General features: G+C 44.1%; 1 protein-coding gene across 9 annotated transcripts in view; it reads left to right on the forward strand.

Annotated features, from left to right (window-relative positions):
- Positions 1 to 21,823, forward strand: part of LOC126427356 (zinc finger protein 708-like) — a 140,497-nt gene extending 118,674 nt beyond the window's left edge. For 3 of the 9 annotated variants that reach the window (XM_050089691.1, XM_050089693.1, XM_050089692.1), the window contains exon 8: positions 18,382 to 21,811. In XM_050089691.1, coding sequence (XP_049945648.1) covers positions 18,382 to 18,746 — 365 coding nt within the window. In that variant the 3' untranslated portion in view covers positions 18,747 to 21,811. Of the gene's footprint in view, positions 1 to 18,381 lie in introns of all 9 variants that reach the window. The other 6 variants (XM_050089698.1, XM_050089699.1, XM_050089696.1 and 3 more) reach the window with 4 other exon arrangements.
- Positions 21,824 to 22,569: the final 746 nt, after the last annotated feature.

A 22,569-nucleotide genomic window follows, 5' to 3' on the forward strand; every position in this document is an offset into this window, starting at 1 on the left:
GCTCAGTGCCGTAATTTAGATTGCTCCATAAGAGCACTCTTTGGATACATAGTTTTGCATTTTATGGTTTCAGTTTCTTTCAAGAAGCTAAGCATCAGACCTCTAGGTTGTATATGAGAGTTTTCTTCCCTAATGTCATGTAAGCTATGGTTGTTAAATCCTAGGTACAGAGAAAGGGCTTGCAATATTATACACCACAGTGTGCTCTTTATATTTGGTATGCAACCTTCTTCCCATTTGTCTACATATTTGCAATCATGCTGTAGGCACTTAATCTGATAAACACGTATGTTACCATAGGCTGAACCGGCCAGTCTTTATGTATAAACTGTTGTCCATTTTTGTTGTGGATAAAATGTGCAGGTATGAATTTTAAGGCACTCATTCACCTATCTGCTTTACCCTGATTCGGTCTACAAACGTTAGTCTACAATATCTTTTCTTATCATCGTACTAACGATAACCAACATCTTGCTAAAATTATAAACGAGAAGTTAGGTGAGAACGTGGCCCTCGGTATTCGGTCAGACGGGGGTATAACCACTGTTGTACTGTCTCAAGCTGAGTATAAACAGAAGCCAGAGCCGTTTATTGTGGCTAACGATGTATAACTGGTTAAATGTGGTCTTATTGGCAAAGACATGGAGCATGAAATGTATCCAATTAGTGTGCAATCAGTGCAACCACATTAATGGGTATATCACGAGACGTCACCTCTCAAGACCTATTGTTAAGACCACCGATAGTCTGGGATGTCAGCTGGCTAGGTACCTCAATGATATCCTTAAATGAGGATTTTTTTTTCTTTTGGAATCGAATATAGTTAAAAATCAGAAGGAAGTTATTGAGCATCTGGAGGCACTGAACATATTTAAAGGAGCGGTACTACAGTCCTATGATACAGAAAGTATTTACTGAAACGTCTGAACTTAGAAAGTTCTTGATCGTAGGCAATAATCTGCAACAATCTCTGGACTTAGAGTAATCTCGTGTATCACTAAAAGGTTGTGCTGAAGAGTATTGTCTCAGAATAATTTATGTGAAAATTCTTAAAGCTTTTTAAATAAAACATACTTTGTTAACATTATGCATCTTTATCCTTCATGTTTCTCAACATAGACACCCTGGTGATGAACACATTTCTCTCACGAGAAACCAGTTTATTGATTGTATCACTATAGAATGTTATACTTTGTTGACAGGGCCACAAACCCACTCTGCTTGCAGCAATTCATCACTAGCAAATTGGTGCCCTCGAAGGTGTGTAATACTCTCTGTATTTTTACTTTTGAAACAAATGAAAATCAGATGGGGCCAAGTCGGGACTGTATGGAGGATGATTGATGATAGTGATCCCAAGGCGTCGGATTATTCCAGATGCCACAGCCCTCGTGTGTGGTCTGGGAGTGTCATGCTGAAGAAGAGAATGGTCCATGTGAGGATGCTCCATATGTGGGCACACTCTTGGAATTCGTGCTTCCTGTTTTTTAGGGATCTTCACGCATTGACATAGTTGTGTTACATGGTGTCATGCTACACGCTACAATTAGGAACCCTCTACTAGCAGAGGGTTGCAGCTTGTGTGAGGAAAGCGGGAAGATTGACTGAGTACTATGCATGACATATAAAATATCAACCGATATTGATACAGAATAAAAAAATTGGAGGCACTACTTTTCAAGATGTCTGCAAACTTTACTGATCTTATGAAACTATAATTGGTAGTCCTATTTATAATTAGGGGAACAAGCTTACGAATGAAATATGGGGTTGGCTGAGGGCTCCCCCGCAGCCACTGCCTCACATGGTACGTTTTGAACAAAGATTCTTTATTGCACATCCACGTCTAAGGACAAGACAATGGGCTACAAGGGGTATACTAATGATATAATTACGATTTTTATGGTAATAGTGATCAGGTAGATGAAATGTATAAGGCGGTTAATAGCCAATATCCTTATATTAAATTTACTGTCGAATTATCACAGGAAGATAAGCCACCCTATTTGGATTTAAGCATCTCTCTGAATGAATGAAAAATTCGGTTCAGTATTTATCATATGACCACCACAACATAATTTGACACAAAGTTCTTCTGGACATCCCATGTCCCTTAAACATGTTGCCTTTAGAGGAATCCTCTATAGAATGCAGGAAATTCCGTTGAGGGATAGAGAGATAAAGAGAGAACTAGATACCATTAGATATGTGACCCAGGTGAAAGATTATCATTGGGAGATGGTTGACAAATATAACAGGGGGTACGAAAAAGGGATCAGAAGGTAGTTCCTCCTTAAGCAGGAAGTGGACGATAAGAAGAAGAGATGTTGCAGAGTATCTTCACGTCGACCAGTCTCAGATTAGGTGGGTAAGTGGCTGAGAGTCTTAAATGTCATAGCTGCATATTTAATATCCAAGTAAAATGGTCAACATTTTATACATCATGAAGAACGATAGGTTAACCTTATGACAATACAGGTGTTCATAAGATTAAGAGACCTCAGTGTGACTGCAGATTCTCAGACAAAATGAGTCAAGCTTCCATATCAGATATAAGGAGCATGATGCAGTGAATAATCCTGTCAGTCGTTTCCTTCCACCTAGCGCTCAATAACCAAAACTTACAGGATGTTAGCGAAGATTCAGATATCTACCACGAGTGCCCCATAGGCCGAATACTGGCATCTTGGAAGAAACTGAAATCATGAAATGTAAAATCAACCGTCCATAGAGTGATGTTAACAAACTGCGTTAAGGCGTTACGGAATGCTTCATATCTATATGTATTAATTTTGAGGTAGTGTATCCCAGTAGACATACCCTATTTTCTGTAAAAGGTAAAGAATGGTTCAAATGGCTCTGAGCACTATGGGACTCAACTGCTGAGGTCATTAGTCCTCTAGAACTTAGAACTAGTTAAACCTAACTAACCTAAAGACATCACAAACATCCATGCCCGAGGCAGGATTCGAACCTGCGACCGTAGCGGTCTTGCGGTTCCAGACTGCAGCGCCGGGTAAAGAATCTTAGCGTTTTGCTTTTAGATTTACATTATCATATATTTTTCATTTTCTTCCGCCACGACTTTTTTCTCTGGAGCTCGCACTAAGGCACTCATGTATGCTGATGTGAAATTATATTGACATGAGAAAGCCACTGGCTTTTTAAGCTGTGCAAATGATGTAGAGTTCACGTGCTTTCCTTAGCATGAATTAAACAAGTGTAGTAAGTATTACAGTGGGTTGGGGACTTGTTCACATTAGCACAGTTATTCACTTGTTGCTTACAGGCTTCCTTCTTGAAGGTTCTCCTTTGTTAATATGTTCTTATTCATACATTGATTCTAATATGTGGTTGTCAACTGCATTTTTATTGATGTTGCCATTGTAGCAGTGATCTTTATAGATTGGTGGTTTTAAAAACTTCATTTAAGGTTTGTGTCCTAGAGCTATTAGCTTTCTGAAAGCTCAGACTGGGTACAGCTCAGTGACAATCTTTTGTCTGTGATGATACATTGTGGTATCTGACCTTATTAGTGGTGTTACATGGTGGTATCTGCCCTTACTACTGGTGTTATGTGGTGGTATCAAATCCTATTATTGGCGTTGTAGGAGACATGTCCACTTACTTACTTTTTATCACATCTGTTAGTAGTGCAATTGGCTTACTGCAGGTGTAGCTATATGTAATAATAGTGCATTTCTTGTTCATGGGCTGTTTTAGTGTGTTAGTGATAGTGCTTTTCCATAACGTTTTAGATATGATGATAGCAGGGATACAAGATTACAGCTTTCTCAAGAGATGCCAGCCATTGTGAACTCGGCCCAGTATGTTGACCATCATATGACATTTTAATTTTGATGTTCGGCTGGTATGGTGTTCCGTATGCACATGAATGCAGTATTGGTAAGTCAGAATCCTTACATCTTTATCATGTATGAACTGATACCTGCACGTGCAGGCACATTGTACTGTCTCTGTTTATAATGTTAGTGTGTGGAAGTCTGGTTACCTCACTGTGTGTGAGCACATATTACTGACAAGGCTAACCCACGAGCATGTAAGTTTGTATTGGTTTTATGGGTTGTTTGACCGTAATTAGTTCATGTTATGATATCAGTGGGCGTGATTACAATCTTTTATTTATGGGGCTCTGTTGTGCGTTATATTGACCTAGTTCGCTTAACGGTTTTCTGTGCAACCACGAAATGAATGAGATTTATTTTCTGCTTACATGACATATAAAAGAGAATCACTATATTTCCCCGTTTTAGATGACCTCTTTGTATATTATGTATGTATTGAGGTATCCTTTTCAATGTATTACTACAATTCTTTTGGTTTTTCTTAGAGTTTCATAGTACACTGCCTGAAAAATGATCGCAATACCAAGAAGGAGTTGTACGACATAAACGAAATTTGGTAAGCGTGTTTCTACATCTGGAAGATGATGTGTATTCACCTTTCACGCCACTCACAAAAGAGTGGCGTTAGTAGCGCCACTACGAGAATCAAAATCAAATTTGTTTTTAATACACGCTGTAATGGTCTTGAGCGTTACGTACTTTTGAGGATGGATGTGGTGAGCTGATGTTAGTCAAGAATGCCTTTAAGGCGACAAAGACACCGTTACCAACACCTCACTGAGTTTAAACAAGGTCATGTGGCAGGGCTATGAGTAGCCGGATGTTCCTTCTGTGATATTGCTGAAAGACTTGACAGGAATGTTGCCACTGGACATGATTGCTGATATCAGTGGTCATGGGAATGTATGGTCATAAGAAGACTGGGCTCCAGATTACCATGTGGCACTAATGAGAGAAAAGACTATCATGTTTGGCGTATGATTCTGGGCCATCGTACTTCATCTGCAGTAGAAATATGAGCACCATTCAGCACTACATTGACACAATGAACATTTACAAATCGGTTACTTCATTGATAGCTTCGAGCCAGCTGCCCTGTATTATGCATTTCACTGACCCTAGACCACCACCATTTGCAACCTCAGTGGTATTTAGAGAATAATACTATTACGAATCTCATTATGAGTAGCTGTTCATTACTAACATCATCATCATGTTATGTTCTTGCCCTTTTTTGGATGTTTTTCTTTCAGAATATATATAGCAGGTGTCATAAGTGGAGGAATATCGTTCACATTTTCAAAAACTCTTATCTTGCACTTCATGGCATAATCCATCTTTGGAATGTTAAATGAGCCTTAAGAGTGTGGAGAGTGAAATGAGATATCAGGATGACAGTAGATTTGTTATATTATGTCCTTTATTCTGGCCCTGGGCCATAATACATCAGCAAAAGCTTGGTGGAGGCGTCTAGTTGCTCTGATGCAAAAGAATTGACATCTGTCAACTCTGACGTGATGAAGAACGGGGCCAAGATTGGTGTCACTCCAAAGCCACTGTCAGCGACATCTCTGGCTGTGATAATGAAGACAGCGTGACAGCGCAGCTGATAATGGCGGTGAACTTCCTCCAGTCACTGGGCGGTTTTCTCATGACTCAGGTTGTGCTGCCCTGTCTTGTGGTTGAACAGTGGAGTCCATACTGCATTCCAGGATGTCGCTCCAGATGTCACAGGCTCGTGGTTTAGGCTGTGATTCTAAGACAAGAATGGCTGAGTACTTACATACTGTAGACTATGTTAATTAAAGACTTAAGGCATGTACTCCAAAAATTTTCGTGGTGGCAAGTGAGGAAAGGCTTCCATCCTTCCGCTAGAGTACTGCAGAGTCGCATGTTGCTATACTGTGCACAGTGGCACTTGGCCGTGTTTTGCTTTGCAACTGTTACCACTTCTGCACCACTTGTTAGCAGCAGACACAGAGGCTGCGCCAAAGACTGAGACAGCCTGAAGTTTTGCAATTATTTATTGAACTTTCTTTACAATTTCTCACTCGTCATCGCTGCCCAGCCCTGCGGATCCCTCTGCCTGGCTGCTGCTGTGTAGATTCTCCGACAATGCACGCAACGCACGCCGTTGATCGCACTCGGGAGCCACAGGCCACCAGTGCCCCACAGAAGCCAGGATGCCCTGTGGTTGAGATGAACTCGGCGCCCCAATACGGGCACGCCCATGGAGCCACGTCGCTGTGAGGTCAGCTGCCGACGCCTGCTGCACTGGCGGCGGGGAAGCTGTCAGTCGCGATGTCCGCGAGGTTCCGTCATGGACGGACCATGCGCCGTGGGGCCAGGTTGCTGTGAAGTCCGGGCGTCAGTCCCCGCCAGCGCCTGTGACGAAGACCAGGCTGCGGCCGGCCCTGCCTTGCTGTAGTTAGTCAGCCATGGTGCCGACCAAACTCGGGCCGACCTCCAGAGCTGAAATTGACATCTGGCGGCGAACGGATGACTCCTGCGTGCTGGAACAGACTTCCAGAATCGTCACATTCGAAGATTGAACATTTGGACATGGACCACGTCCGTCCTCAGATCCAAACTGCTTCCTAATGGCTTCTGTCTGTTTCTGCCTGCGCTCCACTATTTATATCCAGTAGGAGGACGTTTTTTACCCTCGGTGGTAGCTTTTTGTTATTACTCCCACAGTATATTGCAGTGTAACTTAGCGTGCTGGTCTCACTTCCCTTACTCAGCACTCTCCAGGCTTCACTCGGCGCTCAGTCTGCGTGCGTCCTTGCGTCAGCCTGTTGGTAGACTGCTGCTGTCAGTAAGGCTATCTGTGCATGCTTACTTTGCAACGCCTTGGTCGCCGGCGTGCCTCTGTTTTGCCATTCTCCACTGCGTGAAGCAATGCTTACTACTTGTGGCTGCAACACTGCCTCCTGCTAAAAATTAAATTCGTCCCCGAATTTACCCTATACCTTAACTGTAGTTCTATCCTATATTCTACTTCTTTTCTATATACATCCAGGTTGCCCTGGCTCATGCCCTACTGGTAATCCATTCTACAGGAATCTCGTGGAGCAGTCTTGCATTAACATGCTGAATCCTCCATTTTAATAAGACATATACCACACCGATAAATACAATCAACACGGTACTGATTGAAATACCAATGGTCACTATGCTACGTTTCCACCTGGTATCGTACTCCTCCACATGCCTTAATAATTGCTGCATTGAAATTTGACCTTTCTCCATATCTACTAGTTTATCTATCGTTTGCAACAGTGTAGCATCCAAGGTGTTGTTAATATCTGTCAAATTTTCTCCTGGAGCGATGCTGAATGACGCATCTGGCCAGTACAACGTCACATGAGTATCAGTAACCTTGTTGACTCCCGTGACTGTCGCTGGTAAGCTGAAACGACCCCCTACTATTTCACAATTTGTCCCGTTGATTAGCAAAACACTGTCCCGTAATTCCATCTCCGTGGTTGCTGTCCAATTCCCATTGTCATAACACTTGGCTTATATCCTCTCCGTAGCGAATACTGAATACAACCTATGCCTCCCAACTTACTGGAAATGTCGTGTAGTCTTCACTATTATTCTCCGAAGCTTCTACTTCTGCCCTAAATACACTCCTGGAAATGGAAAAAAGAACACATTGACACCGGTGTGTCAGACCCACCATACTTGCTCCGGACACTGCGAGAGGGCTATACAAGCAATGATCACACGCACGGCACAGCGGACACACCAGGAACCGCGGTGTTGGCCGTCGAATGGCGCTAGCTGCGCAGCATTTGTGCACCGCCGCCGTCAGTGTCAGCCAGTTTGCCGTGGCATACGGAGCTCCATCGCAGTCATTAACACTGGTAGCATGCCGCGACAGCGTGGACGTGAACCGTATGTGCAGTTGACGGACTTTGAGCAAGGGCGTATAGTGGGCATGCGGGAGGCCGGGTGGACGTACCGCCGAATTGCTCAACACGTGGGGCGTCAGGTCTCCACAGTACATCGATGTTGTCGCCAGTGGTCGGCGGAAGGTGCACGTGCCCGTCGACCTGGGACCGGACCGCAGCGATGCACGGATGCACGCCAAGACCGTAGGATCCTACGCAGTGCCGTAGGGGACCGCACCGCCACTTCCCAGCAAATTATGGACACTGTTGCTCCTGGGGTATCGGCGAGGACCATTCGCAACCGTGTCCATGAATCTGGGCTACGGTCCCGCACACCGTTAGGCCGTCTTCCGCTCACGCCCCAACATCGTGCAGCCCGCCTCCAGTGGTGTCGCGACAGGCGTGAATGGAGGGACGAATGGAGACGTGTCGTCTTCAGCGATGAGAGTCGCTTCTGCCTTGGTGCCAATGATGGTCGTATGCGTGTTTGGCGCCATGCAGGTGAGCGCCACAATCAGGACTGCATACGACCGAGGCACACAGGGCCAGCACCCGGCATCATGGTGTGGGGAGCGATCTCCTACACTGGCCGTACACCACTGGTGATAGTCGAGGGGACACTGAATAGTGCACGGTACATCCAAACCGTCATCGAACCCATCGTTCTACCATTCCTAGACCGGCAAGGGAACTTGCTGTTCCAACAGGACAATGCACGTCCGCATGTATCCCGTGCCACCCAACGTGCTCTAGAAGGTGTAAGTCAACTACCCTGGCCAGCAAGATCTCCGGATCTGTCCCCCATTGAGCATGTTTGGGACTGGATGAAGCGTCGTCTCACGCGGTCTGCACGTCCAGCACGAACGCTGGTCCAACTGAGGCGCCAGGTGGAAATGGCATGGCAAGCTGTTCCACAGGACTACATCCAGCATCTCTACAATCGTCTCCATGGGAGAATAGGAGCCTGCATTGCTGCGAAAGGTGGATATACACTGTACTAGTGCCGACATTGTGCATGCTCTGTTGCCTGTGTCTATGTGCCAGTGGTTCTGTCAGTTTGATCATGTGATGTATCTGACCCCAGGAATGTGTCAATAAAGTTTCCCCTTCCTGGGACAATGAATTCACGGTGTTCTTATTTCAATTTCCAGGCGTGTAACTGGATCTCACACGACCCCTTGCCCGTGAAAACAACCCGTGATGGAGAAATGGAAACTGACTCTGTTAGACATCTACTCAACTCTAAACTCGACATAGTAGCATGAGTGTCTCCCTCCTTAGAAATTAATAAAACCTCCTTTGTCCTGAACTGTACACCCTTCCCCATGCGCTCCCATCTGACCGCATAAGGATGCACTGTGTAACTGTGATACTGTCTCCCCACACTAGTTACTGGAAATCTAATCTCTATATACATCTTAACTAGATCCGTTGTTACCTTAATTCTAGACATGTGATAAAAAAGAGACATACTCGCTTCAATTATCGGCACTACGTGCTCTACCTCCTCTGGAAACTCTCCCTCTTGCTGCTTCAGACTCCATCATGCGTGTCACGTTAAACAACTCTGTATCTAATCCCCGTATCTCTGTTGTGTGTATATCCACTAACTTCCCTATGCTTTCCTCCCTGTCGCGAATAACTGTTAAAGAATTGTTCAAACCCTCAATATCGTCTCTATCTGCTGTTCCAAAAATTGTTTTCAGCAACTTCCCACCTGCATTCAACCAAGCCTTCTTTACTCCCTTTCTGCTCCCTGGAATCATGCTCACGACTTGGCGCAGTTATTCCCTTATTTCCTTACATGACCTGTTCAAAGCCTCGTACTCTTCTTGCACGTCCCGTAATATTCCGTTCTTAGATGCAACCGTTTCCACAGTCGATACACAGTAGCTGCAGCATATTGTTCCTTACCTGTAAGTTGTTGAGTTCCAGCCGAAGTGTCCACTTGTGACTCGTGAGGACCACATCCGGTTGTTTCCCGAACAGCACCCCACTTCGCAGCGGCATATCCTGTACCTGGCCAGCTTGTGTCAGCTGCCAGAGGACTACGCCCCATACTTTCCACTTGTATCCTATCCTGTGTCACCTACAGAATGGAGAGAGAAGGAAAAAACTTCCATCACTACCCCCTTAATACCAATAAAATAGCTCTAGTCCGTGCACAAAAATAATACACACATAATAATTACTGCAAACTACACATCCCTCGAACGCAACTTATACTTAATACCCGGTTTACTGACGGCTTCTGGCGCTTCTTTTCGCTTTCTACCAGAATGAGAAGTACATATACACGGATCTACTGCCCCCTGGAACGGCTTAACTCTACTAACGTGAACCACCGTTGTCTTGGTAGGCAATTGTAATTTTACATTGACAGGTGATGTCATTTCCACTACCTGGTATGGTCCCTGGAACTTGTTTGTGAACTTCTTGGTTCTCCTTTTTGGAACATACGGATTACCTAATAGCACCCGTTGGCCTACTCTGTACTGTGCCAACTTCCTCGTTGTACCTCCCATCCGTTCTTGTCGTTCCAACACTTTCGTGTTGGCTCGACTAACTCTCTGCCATACTTCCTTAATGGTTTTCGCAAACTGCCTTACATGCTCGCCCTCCGCTCCCAGCCTTAGACGAATCATGTCAAAAGGTTATGGTATCTTCTGCCCATACACCACTTCGCACGGCGACAATCCTGTCGACGTATGTACCTTACTATTATATGCACTGGTTACGAATTGCAAGTACACATCGCAGTCGGTGTGTTGACTATTTACATAGTGACTCAACTTCTTAGCTATAGTGCGATGCACTCTCTCTGTTCATCTGTTTGCTTGGGGATGGAATGGATTTGTCTGTAGTTTCTTTACCTTTAGTAACTTACACAGTTGCTTCATCAGGTCAGATGTGAAATTAGTACCTTCATCCTAGATTAAGGACTGAGGTATCCCATACCTGAGTAGCCAATTATTAACTAAAGCTTGTGCCACCATACTTGCTTTCTGATCTGGTAATGCAACCATGACTAAATACCTATAAAAGTGGTCAATCACTGTTAACACATGCTTATTCCCTGCTGCACTCCTATGAAATGGGCCTAATACTTCAATTCCGAATTGATGGAAAGGTCTGTCTGCCTCTGGTAATCTTTGAAGCTGAATCTTTTGATGGCTCAAGTCCACATGCTGTGCGCATGGCACACAATTCCTGACGTACTTGTCCATGTCTTGACGTCGAGTCCTCCACCAAAATTTCTCCGCTATCCGCCTATCCGTAGCTCTTCTCCCGTCACGTCCTGAAAGAAAATGGTCAAGCGCCTGTTGCAAAACTTCAGATCTTAACGCTGCTGGTCCGACGCCGCGCAGGTCGCATTTCGTAGACCTGCAAAGTAACCCGTCCTGTACTAGGAACTGCGGTTGCTTTCTGAACAATTGGCAATCACTATCCATGGCTTGTGCCCTTTTCCACTCATCTTCAGTCACCCCTGTTACTTATAATACTGCCATTTTCCTGCTCAATGCGTCAGCATTGACATGTTTCGCCCCTGGCTTGTGTATCACCTCGTATTCGAACTCACTGAGTTTCAGCGCCCATCTCACTAGCCTACTCGCTGGGTCTTTCAGACCTAATACCCATTTCACAGCTGAATGATCCGTCACAACCTTAAACCTTCTACCATACAGATAGCATCGAAAGTACGAAATCCCGTATATTAACGCTAACAATTCCTTCTCCATCGTGGAGTAATTTTGTTCCGCCTTGTTAAGTTGATGAGACACGAACGCAATCAGATGTTCTTTGCCATCAATTTCTTGCCCAAGTACAACCCCAAGAGCGTGATTAGACGCGTGACATTGTAGTATGACCTCCTTCGAAAAGTCTGGAAACTTCAAAACTTGATCTGATGTCGGTATCAGTTTCAACTCTTGAAATGCTTTCTCGCATTCTGACGTCCACTGGAAGGTAACATCTTTTCTTAGCAACTTAGTAAGTGGCCTCGCTATTTCTGCAAACCCCTGTACGAATTTTCGATAGTAGCTCGCAAGACCAATATACGATTGCAGTTGTTTAACCATTTGTGGAACTGGAAAATCCTGTACTGCAGAAGTGAGATTAGGATCTGTCCATACCCTGTCCTGACTGATAACATGCCCGAGATAATTTACTTGTGCTTGCACAAAATGGCATTTGTCCAAACTTAATGTTAGCCGTGCTGCCTCTAATCTTTTAAACACCTCCTCTAACCGTTCCACATGCTGCTCTATATCTCTTGAAAAAACTATAATGTCATCCAGATACACGATGCATTTTTTCGGTTTCAACGCGCGGACTCCATCCAACAACCTCTGAAATGTTGCTGGAGCGTTTTTTAGTCCAAACAACATTCTTTTATACTCGAAGTGACAACAACGCGTCGTAAATGCTGTTTTTGGCCTGTCCTCTGGACATATTTCAATCAGGTGATAACGACTTCGCAAATCCATAGTGGAGAAAAATTTACACTGCCCTACGTTGTCTAACGTTTCTGTGATATTCGGATATACGGCCGCCACTGTCCATTCATTCAAATGTCTGTAATCGCAACAAAAGTGAAATTTTTTCGCCCCGTCCAGTGTCTTCTTCGGAACTAGGACCACGCTACTAGACCAAGGACTAATACTGTGCTGGATTATCCCATCTTCTAGTTGTTGCTCTATTAATTGCTCTACTACTGGTTGTAATTGTTTCGGTAGTCTGCATGGCTTACGATACACCGGAGCGTGATTCCCTGTTGGAATACAATGATGTGTTATCGGTGTAGCAAGTAACTTATGCTGTGCTTCAAACAATGCTTTATACTTTAGTAGTAACGCTTCCATACCCGAACGATCGTTTCCTCTCAAATCTTTGCTTCCCACAATGGTAACACTCTTTGGAAGACGAAAAAATTATCTTGTCATTGCGACTTCTGGTGGCGCTATCCACTTCCTGCCAATGTCTAGCTACACACAATGCTGCTGCTAACTCACTTGGATTTTCCATCTGTATCCGGCATGAAAAATCCCGCGAGACCCCTCGCAAAAATGCGTCTAAAGCTCTATTCTGTGCTTCTTTCAATAGAACTTAATTTGCACTCCCATCTTGCGTTAACTCATACGTGTGCGCATTCGTTTTCCTAATTCTGTCTGAAAATTCGTCTACCGTTTACCCGTGTTTTGCATCATCGCCCCAATTTTTCTCTAAAAAATCTGGCACTGTTTTGTTTCCTAAACCTTTGCAATAATCCCTCAGCCAACTCTGTGAACGTAGTAGCATCCTTTAACCCTTCGTGGTATGCCACGTAAGTCTTCGCGTCACCTACTAACCGTAACCTCGCCATTTGCAAACACATTTCATCCGAACAGCCACACAGTCTAGCCGTAGCACATACGTCACCAATGAAAACATTCACATCCTCTGATGTTTCACCCGAGAAGGAAGGTATCAAATTAGCCGCTGAACAATCTGCACACCGGAAAAGACCCCTTGCATTCTACATTATTGCTTCCCGAGCCGAGTATTTTGCAACAATTGTTGCTCCATCCCCTGCATGTGCTGCTTTTGCAACTTATTTTCTTCAATCGGTTTCTTAACTTGCTCTGTCAATGCGACTATGGCGTCACTTGTCCCAGTTGCACGTGTCTCTAGCATTTTCCGTGTGGTATACCTCACAAAAAAAAAATTGTATTACCCAGAAGCAAGTTAATTCGTAGCACATCTAATGGCAAGCCATCTAGACTTACCACATTGCTCCGTTACATTACCATAGAAGCCACACACATCATAAGTGCTTGGTACAAATTCATTGCAAGGAGTGACATGACCTGTTAATCCACATACTACACATTCAGATGGTACTAAGTTAACGTGACTATCATTCCCACGAAACTGCGGTAAGTCTACAGGGCTGCTAGGCCTTTAAAATGACACTCTCACATCCCGTAACGTTACCCTCGACGTGTCTAGCTACACAGAAAACAGAGAGAGAAGGCAGTTGCTGGACTCACCCTATTCGGTGTTTCTCAGTTGCTCCGCACAGTGTTGTCAAAGTCGTGGCGTGCGTGTGCCTGACACCACTTGTTACGACTTCTGCACCACTTCTTAGCAGCAGACACAGTGGCTGCGCCAAAGACTGAGACGGCGTGGAGTCATACAATTATTTCTTGAACTTTCTTTACAATTTCTCCCTCGTCGTCGCTGCTCAGCCTTGCGAATCCCTCCGCCTGGCTGCTGCTGTGTAGATTCTCCGACAATGCACGCAACGTGGGCCACTGATCGCACTCGGGAGCCTCAGGCCACCAGTGCTCCGCTGAAGCCAGGACGCCCTGTGGTTGAGATGAACTTGTCGCCGCTTGGCGTCCCAGTATGGGCACGCCCACGGAACCGCATCGTCGTGAGGTCAGCTGCCGACGCCTGTTGCACCGGCGGCAGGGAAGCCATCAGTCGCGATGTCTGCAAGGTCCCGTCCTGGATGGACCACGCACCATGGGCCGGGTTGCCGTGAAGTCTGGGCGTCAGTCCCCGGCGGCGCCTGTGACCAAGACCACGCTGAGGTCGGTCCTGCTGGAAGTTCTCACTGTAGTTAGTCAGCCATGGTGCCGACCAAACTCGGACCGACCTCCAGAGCTGAAGTTGACATCTGGCGGTGAACAGATGACTCCTGCAATCTGGAACAGACTTCCGGAATCGTCACCTACAGAGATTGAACATTCGGACATGGACCACGTCCGTCCTCAGATCCAATCTGCTTCCTAATGGCTTCTGTCTGTTTCTGCCTGCGCTCCACTATTTATACACTCCTGGAAATGGAAAAAAGAACACATTGACACCGGTGTGTCAGACCCACCATACTTGCTCCGGACACTGCGAGAGGGCTGTACAAGCAATGATCACACGCACGGCACAGCGGACACACCAGGAACCGCGGTGTTGGCCGTCGAATGGCGCTAGCTGCGCAGCATTTGTGCACCGCCGCCGTCAGTGTCAGCCAGTTTGCCGTGCCATACGGAGCTCCATCGCAGTCTTTAACACTGGTAGCATGCCGCGACAGCATGGATATGAACCGTACGTGCAGTTGACGGACTTTGATCGAGGGCGTATAGTGGGCATGCGGGAGGCCGGGTGGACGTACCGCCGAATTGCTCAACACGTGGGGCGTGAGGTCTCCTCAGTACATCGATGTTGTCGCCAGTGGTCGGCGGAAGGTGCACGTGCCCGTCGACCTGGGACTGGACCGCAGCGACGCACGGATGCACGTCAAGACCGTAGGATCCTACGCAGTGCCGTAGGGGACCGCACCGCCACTTCCCAGCAAATTAGGGACACTGTTGCTCCTGGGGTATCGGCGAGGACCATTCGCAACCGTGTCCATGAATCTGGGCTACGGTCCCGCACACCGTTAGGCCGTCTTCCGCTCACGCCCCAACATCGTGCAGCCCGCCTCCAGTGGTGTCGCGACAGGCGTGAATGGAGGGACGAATGGAGACGTGTCGTCTTCAGCGATGAGAGTCGCTTCTGCCTTGGTGCCAATGATGTCCGTATGCGTGTTTGGCGCCGTGCAGGTGAGCGCCACAATCAGGACTGCATACGACCGAGGCACACAGGGCCAACACCCGGCATCATGGTGTGGGGAGCGATCTCCTACACTGGCCGTACAGCACTGGTGATCGTCGAGGGGACACTGAATAGTGCACGGTACATCCAAACCGTCATCGAACCCATCGTTCTACCATTCCTAGACCGGCAAGGGAACTTGCTGTTCCAACAGGACAATGCACGTCCGCATGTATCCCGTGCAACCCAACGTGCTCTAGAAGGTGTAAGTCAACTACCCTGGCCAGCAAGATCTCCGGATCTGTCCCCCATTGAGCATGTTTAAGACTGGATGAAGCGTCGTCTCACGCGGTCTGCACGTCCAGCACGAATGTTGGTCCAACTGAGGCGCCAGGTGGAAATGGCATGGCAAGCCGTTCCACAGGACTACATCCAGCATCTCTACGATCGTCTCCATGGGAGAATAGCAGCCTGCATTGCTGCGAAAGGTGGATATACACTGTACTTGTGCCGACATTGTGCATGCTCTGTTGCCTGTGTCTATGTGCCTGTGGTTCTGTCAGTGTGATCATGTGATGTATCTGACCCCAGGAATGTGTCAATAAAGTTTCCCCTTCCTGGGACAATGAATTCACGGTGTTCTTATTTCAATTTCCAGGAGTGTATCTGGCAGGAGGACGTTTTTTACCCTCGGTGGTAGCTTTTTGTTATTACTCCCACAGTATATTGCAGTGTAACTTACCGTGCTGCTCTCACTTCCCTTACTCAGCACTCTCCAGGCTTCACTTGGCACTCAGTCTGTGTGCGTCCTTGCGCCAGCCTGTTGGTAGACTGCTGCTGTCAGCAAGGCTATCTTTGTGTGATTACTTCGCAACACCTCAGTCGCCAGCGTGCCTCTGTTTTGCCATTCTCCACTGCGTGAAGCAATGCTTACTACATGTGGCCACAACACAACGCATAACACTCTCGCCTACCTGCGGCTGTCTGTGTTGCAGATGACTTCCGCTCTAGATTATTTCTTGACCAAATTCGGGTGATACACTAGACTGCCCTCCTTTTTATCAAATCCCGTCCCGCAAGCCAACCAAGCTAGGTTATCCTTTACACAAGAGTTCCTGGCGCCTTATTCTGTCAGCCCTGTATTGTCTCTTAAAAATTATTCTAACAGTTGTTTCCTTTATTCCGATCACTTAATCTTACACATTGCCACAGGGTTCCTTGTCCTGCCTATTAACTCAAATACCTCGGAACTTGTTTCATTATATGCTTTTTGTCCGCCCCCGGTAGCTGAGTGGTCAGCGTGACAGACTGTCAATCCTAAGGGCCCGGGTTCGATTCCCGGCTGGGTCGGAGATTTTCTCCGCTCAGGGACTGGGTGTTGTGTTGTCCTAATCATCATCATTTCATCCCCATCGACGCGCAGGTCGCCTGAGTGGCGTCAAATCGAAAGACCTGCACCAGGCAAACGGTCTACCCGATGGGAGGCCCTAGCCACACGACATTTCCATATGCTTTTTGCACAATTACTTCTAATGCTCTATGCCAAACTTAAAAGTTTAACTAAACCAATTATTCTTAATACTATCCTCCTGTGTGTTCAGCTCCATTCTGTTGTTTTTATGCTCTGGGTATCTAAGCCACTGGGTCCAACCTCAGTGTTGTGCTTCGTCTTACGTGTACCAAAACAAGGACTACACAGCAGAACAAGAGCTGCTGTAGTTGATGGTAGAACAATAGTAAATATTGTCTCTTTCCTGTACTAATTTTCCCGATATGAATTTACATGCTGCAACAAGGTTTCCAGGGAGACTCGTTCCTCCTGCTGGTTTATACATGTGTTTATAGTCTGCGTTAATTCCGACCCTAGAGTTTGATTTGAACTGCTAAGATTTCCGGCTGGTAGCAGTTCCTTGAGCTCCTCTGGCCAATACATGTGAGGCTCCGAAATATTCAGCTGAGTTACCCCTGAAATGGTGTCAGGCAGACAGAAAGTAGGCCCCATTATCTCGCACGCTGTTCAATTTAATGACACATCACTCCCACCAGAATTCTAGCCTCTTCGCTGGTGTAAGCTTCCCCTGATCGAAACAACTAGCTGTTACTACCATCTTGTTAAAGGTAGGGTACAACCAATGCGCCTCAACCTGCTAAAAGTGCAATTGTGACTCGAGTCGTTCTTTATTGCATTCTCTTTCTTCCTTTTGTCCCATTAGCAATTTCACTGTGCAGGAATCCTGCCCCTCTCTTATTACCATATTTGGACAGATTGTGATTTCCTGTCAGTGGCATTTTTGTAATTTTCCTTCCTGCATTTGTTCATATCTTTCCTTGTCTTCTGTAATTAACAGCAGTTGGTGCGTTTTTACTCATACAAATTTCTTCAATGTCCCCCACATTACTGGACTTGCATGAACTATGTAGCACTTATAATGTGCTTGATTCGTGGTAACTGGTATAGAAACGGAAATATAAACTTTCCCTTCATCAGTTCTCACTGATGCTGTGGCTATCTTGAAATAAAAGGGTGACATTTTGCGCTTGGATTCTAAAACTAACCTCAACTCCGGTGGTAGTTCCTTCTGTACATTAATTAGACCCTTTAAATACTGCTCTGCCGATAGCAAATTTACTCCTAGCTCACCCTTTACAGCCTGCTACATAGCCTCCTATAGTTCTGTCTCTTTCCCTTATGCTTCCCAAACACTGAAATCTACGAACTGCAACCACTTTATCGTCACTACTTCCGTATCTAAGAGTTCTACTTCAGTTTGTAGTTCCCTGGTATTCTGATTAAGTGCCTCTTCTGCAGCTCCGGCATACTGATATACTTCTCAGGTGAGCTGTAGTAGTCGTGTGTAGAAGTCATTCACTAATTCACACTGGAAAAAAATCCAACAAATGCGAGATTTGTGGGAAATCTTTTGCCAGGACAAGCAATCTCAAGGCACACAAATTAATTCACACTGGGAAGAAACCTCATAAATGTGAGATTTGTGGGAAATCTATTGCTTACTCAAGTAGTCTCAAGAAACATTTGTTACTTCACACTGGAAAGAAACCTCATAAATGTGAGATTTGTGGGAAATCTTTTGCTTTCTCATGGGAACTCAAGACACATGTATTTCCTCACACTGGAAAGAAACCTCATAAATGTGAGATTTGTGGGAAATCTTTTGCTTTCTCAAACGGTCTCAAGAAACATGTATTACTTCACACTGGAAAGAAACCTCATAAATGTGAGATTTGTGACAAATCGTTTGCCCTCACACGTTATCTCAAGAAACATGTATTAATTCACACTGAAAAGAAACCTCACAAATGTGAGATTCGTGGGAGATCTTTTGCTAGAGCAGGCAATCTCAAGACACTGAATCATACATGCCAGGAAGAGACCTCACAAAAGTGATGTTTGTGGCAAATCATTCTTAGATCAGCTTATCTCAAGATACATGCATTAGGACACATTGGAAGGGGACCTCACAAATGTGATACCAGTGACAAAAGTTTCACTCAGTTGGGCACTCTCAAGATACATCAGAAAGAAACTACAAGTAAGTGTTAGTTTTTTGTAAATAGGTTTTCCTGGTTGATGCCCTCAAGGTGTGTAAAATAATGGAAGAAGCAAGGGGAGAATAAATTGTAATGCCCATGAAATAACATACAAATATGGTATAATTGTGAAACAATGTGTACTATAGAGTGGTAACAGATAATGTGACAATATAAAAATCCATATCTGCTGCTTGAGATGTCAAGAAATTGTATTACTAAATACTCGAGAAACATGACTCAAATGTGTTTTTGTCAATAACACTGCTGTTTTTTCCTATAGCTCTTGAGAAAAGAAAATTGTGTATTGTGATAAATCCCTGTTTGTCAGGAATCATAAGTACCATGCAATATTCAGTATAAGGCCAAGGATAGGTGATGACTTGCTGCTTATTATTCCAAACATAGTCATCATGTAGTACTTGTAACTGTGCATTTTAGAAACAGTGACATCAAAAATATATTCATGGCACTTCCTTCACAAAGGCTAGTAAACTCAACACTGGAGAAACATGATTATGACAATTATTTTAGTCAGGTATGTTTTCGCAAGAGATCTGCTGTATGTGAAATGAATAGAGTTTACATTTATGTTCTGTTAGTACTAATCCTGTATTAGTAAGAGTAACAACAAATATAGCAACCTGCTTAATAGCATGTTTGTCCACCTTTGGAACACAATACTTCGACAGTTCTACACGATATGGACTTGGCATGTCATTTATGTGTTTCTGGATGTATGTTGTACCAGTTGCATTCCACACGTTCAGATCAGCTACATGGTGTGATCAAGATGTTAGGTACCATACTACTAACACAACTGTAGAGTCGTTCTGCATATGTGTCATCGGCAGTTATCCTGCTGTAAGATGCCTTCACCGTGGGAGAGCATATCAGGCATGAAGGAATCTATGCAGTAGCAATAACCCACATAGTCGGCAACTCTCATGATGCCTTCAATTACTACCAGATGTCCCAAAGGAGCCTGAGTGACTGTCCCCATAGCATAATGGGCCCACCACGTAGTGCCATTCGCCTAGATGATAGCATATCTGGATGTTGCAACTGACCTGGTGTAACAGGAAATGTCACATATCCTGACAGTTGGCAGTTGACATTAGCATTGACCTTCATTCCAGCATCAATGATCCCTTGCCCACTGCAGTTGCAATTGAACATTTTTGTGGAGCCCCATGTTCAACAATATACATTGATTTGTGGGTTCAAAAACGTCTATGGCTGCTCAAGCATTGTTTTCTGTAATTAGATATGACATATTGCCACATGTCAAGCTTCACAGAGCAGGCAAGCCTCTGACCTGCATGATTTGTAATGGATAGGTGTATTACATGTTTTCATAAGTTTATCAGTTTATCACCTTTAAGCCACTTTCCACAGATGTTCACAAAAGTAGCATAGATCTAGCCTACCAGCTTCACCACTTTTGAGGTGCTTGTTCCCAACTACAATCCCACTGTAACCAGCCCTTTGCTAAAGTCACTTATGTCGTTGGATTTATATGTCTGTGACCCATCTAATTGGTAGAACAATTCAATGTTAATTTCTGGTCTGCTTATATACTTGTAATCTGCTTATTGCATCATGTGCATACAACATGGGGCATTCATACTCCTTGCAGGCAGTATTCATGACAGTTTTGCTCACCAGTGCATCTCTACATAAATGGGTCAGATGTTAAAATGTGTAATCTAATAAATTCATTGTTCGTGGTTGCCATGTACACCAGTGCACAATAGCTATATTTTTTTGCGAATTTTTTTGTTTTACTAAGCTCTGTACGTGATAGAGATAATGTAGATAGGTGTTATGCACCAAAGCTCTTAATTATTTTTTCAGCATTCAATACCATGCAAGTTATACACAAAATGAAATAGGTAAACAAACATTAGGTCTTACAATTTGATTCCAGTTATTCGTATACACAAGAACAACACTTGGGAGAGCTCAGAACATGAGTACTAAATATTTCTTGCATTTCATTCAAAGTTGTTTTCAATGTGGATAGTTTCCTTAATTTGTGTAAATAAACATGACGTCTTTGGAAATCTGTATTCATGCTTTATTTTTAGTTTCAGAACGATTGTTTTTATTTTTGATTTCCGACCTGTTTGTTATTGGTGAAAGTGGGTTAGTATGTCAACTACACGTGTAACAACTGGAGATAGTTATAAGTAAGTGATTGGCACTGTTCCGTTTTGCTACACTTCAGCTGTGACAATTTGTAGTGATGTGATTACATTTTATTCCATCTTTCTCATGATGGGACATCCACAACTGCTGTATAGATTACTCATAATAGGCAACATCCACATACCATTGTATTAAATATTATTTTCCAATGAAAGGAAAGAAAAGCCATGTTTCTGGACAATAGGCTTATATTCTGATGAATCTGAAAATACACTACTAAGTGTGGCGAGTATACATATCATTAATGTCTAAGAAAAACAGTAAAATTTGTAGTAACGTGTTTCAAAAGGTACACAATATGGACTGAATATCTATTTGTGTGAGCTAAAGATGGTTCATGTAGCATTTGTCTGGTACACGAGATGTAAGCAGAAAATGAACATCTTCAGTGGTTGTGTGGAAAACTAGGCAAAGAACTGAGTCTACATAAACACAATAGATACCCATAAATTAAGAGTGTAACAGCACCTAATAAAATCATAACCTAAGCTTATCATCACAGAATAAACTATTGTACTAGAATGGTCAAGGATAAGTCAATTTTAGGATGTGGATTCAATACAAAAGGAGGTTTAGCTCAATAATATTTAGAAGATTCATTATTTTTCCTATAATCTGCAGTTTGTAGTACAAAAGTTAAAATTGCAAAGTTATTGAAGGATACATTAAAACTGATAATATACTCATAATAAACTAATATCCTTAAGAAACTGTAACATTATCGTTGTTTTATTAAATGTTATTTCATGTACTTAATTGATATTGATTCTTAAGTAATGTCATTGGTTCGGTCCTTAGCTAAGTGGAATGTAATGCTCTCACATGTTGCAAAATGACAAAATTACACAATAGAAACAAACTAATACATATCAGCATCTCATCTCCTAATGTTTAGTTGTAAATGAGTCATGACTGAATTTTGCCAGGATCCAAAATCCACTTAAATATTAAATTACCCAACGGCTGCTGCTCGTGCACCACGTGATCTGAATGGTTCACAATATCTTTGATTACATATGATCCATACAACCATTCTGAGGACAAGTACAGTGACTGGAAGAGAGATGACACTGGGTCAACCACTCTGTATAGGTATTCCAGCTTACTCCTCTGTGATGTGTGCAGTGCCGTGGTCAATGGTAACTTGCAATTTTCCAAAGCTAGTATTCATGAGTGGTTTGTAGAAAGTGAGTGTGTGTGTGTGTGTGTGTGTGTGTGTGTGTGTGTGTGTGTGTGTGTGTGTGTGTGTGTGTGTGTGGGCAGGCTGTTGGTTGGGTGCCACCACGAAAGGTGTTTCAGGCAAATTAGCAGAAAAGTTCAAAGCTGTAGCATGTGTAAGTTAAATGATCAGATAACCTAATGGTGGGTGTGATACATATGTAATAAGAATGTTGAATAAAAGTCTACCATCAGAGAAACTCAATAAGTCTGAAGTGTTAATGCATGGTCACAGCATAGAACTGCTACTA

Source organism: Schistocerca serialis, chromosome 11 (assembly GCF_023864345.2).
Source record: "Schistocerca serialis cubense isolate TAMUIC-IGC-003099 chromosome 11, iqSchSeri2.2, whole genome shotgun sequence".
NCBI lineage: Eukaryota > Metazoa > Arthropoda > Insecta > Orthoptera > Acrididae > Schistocerca > Schistocerca serialis.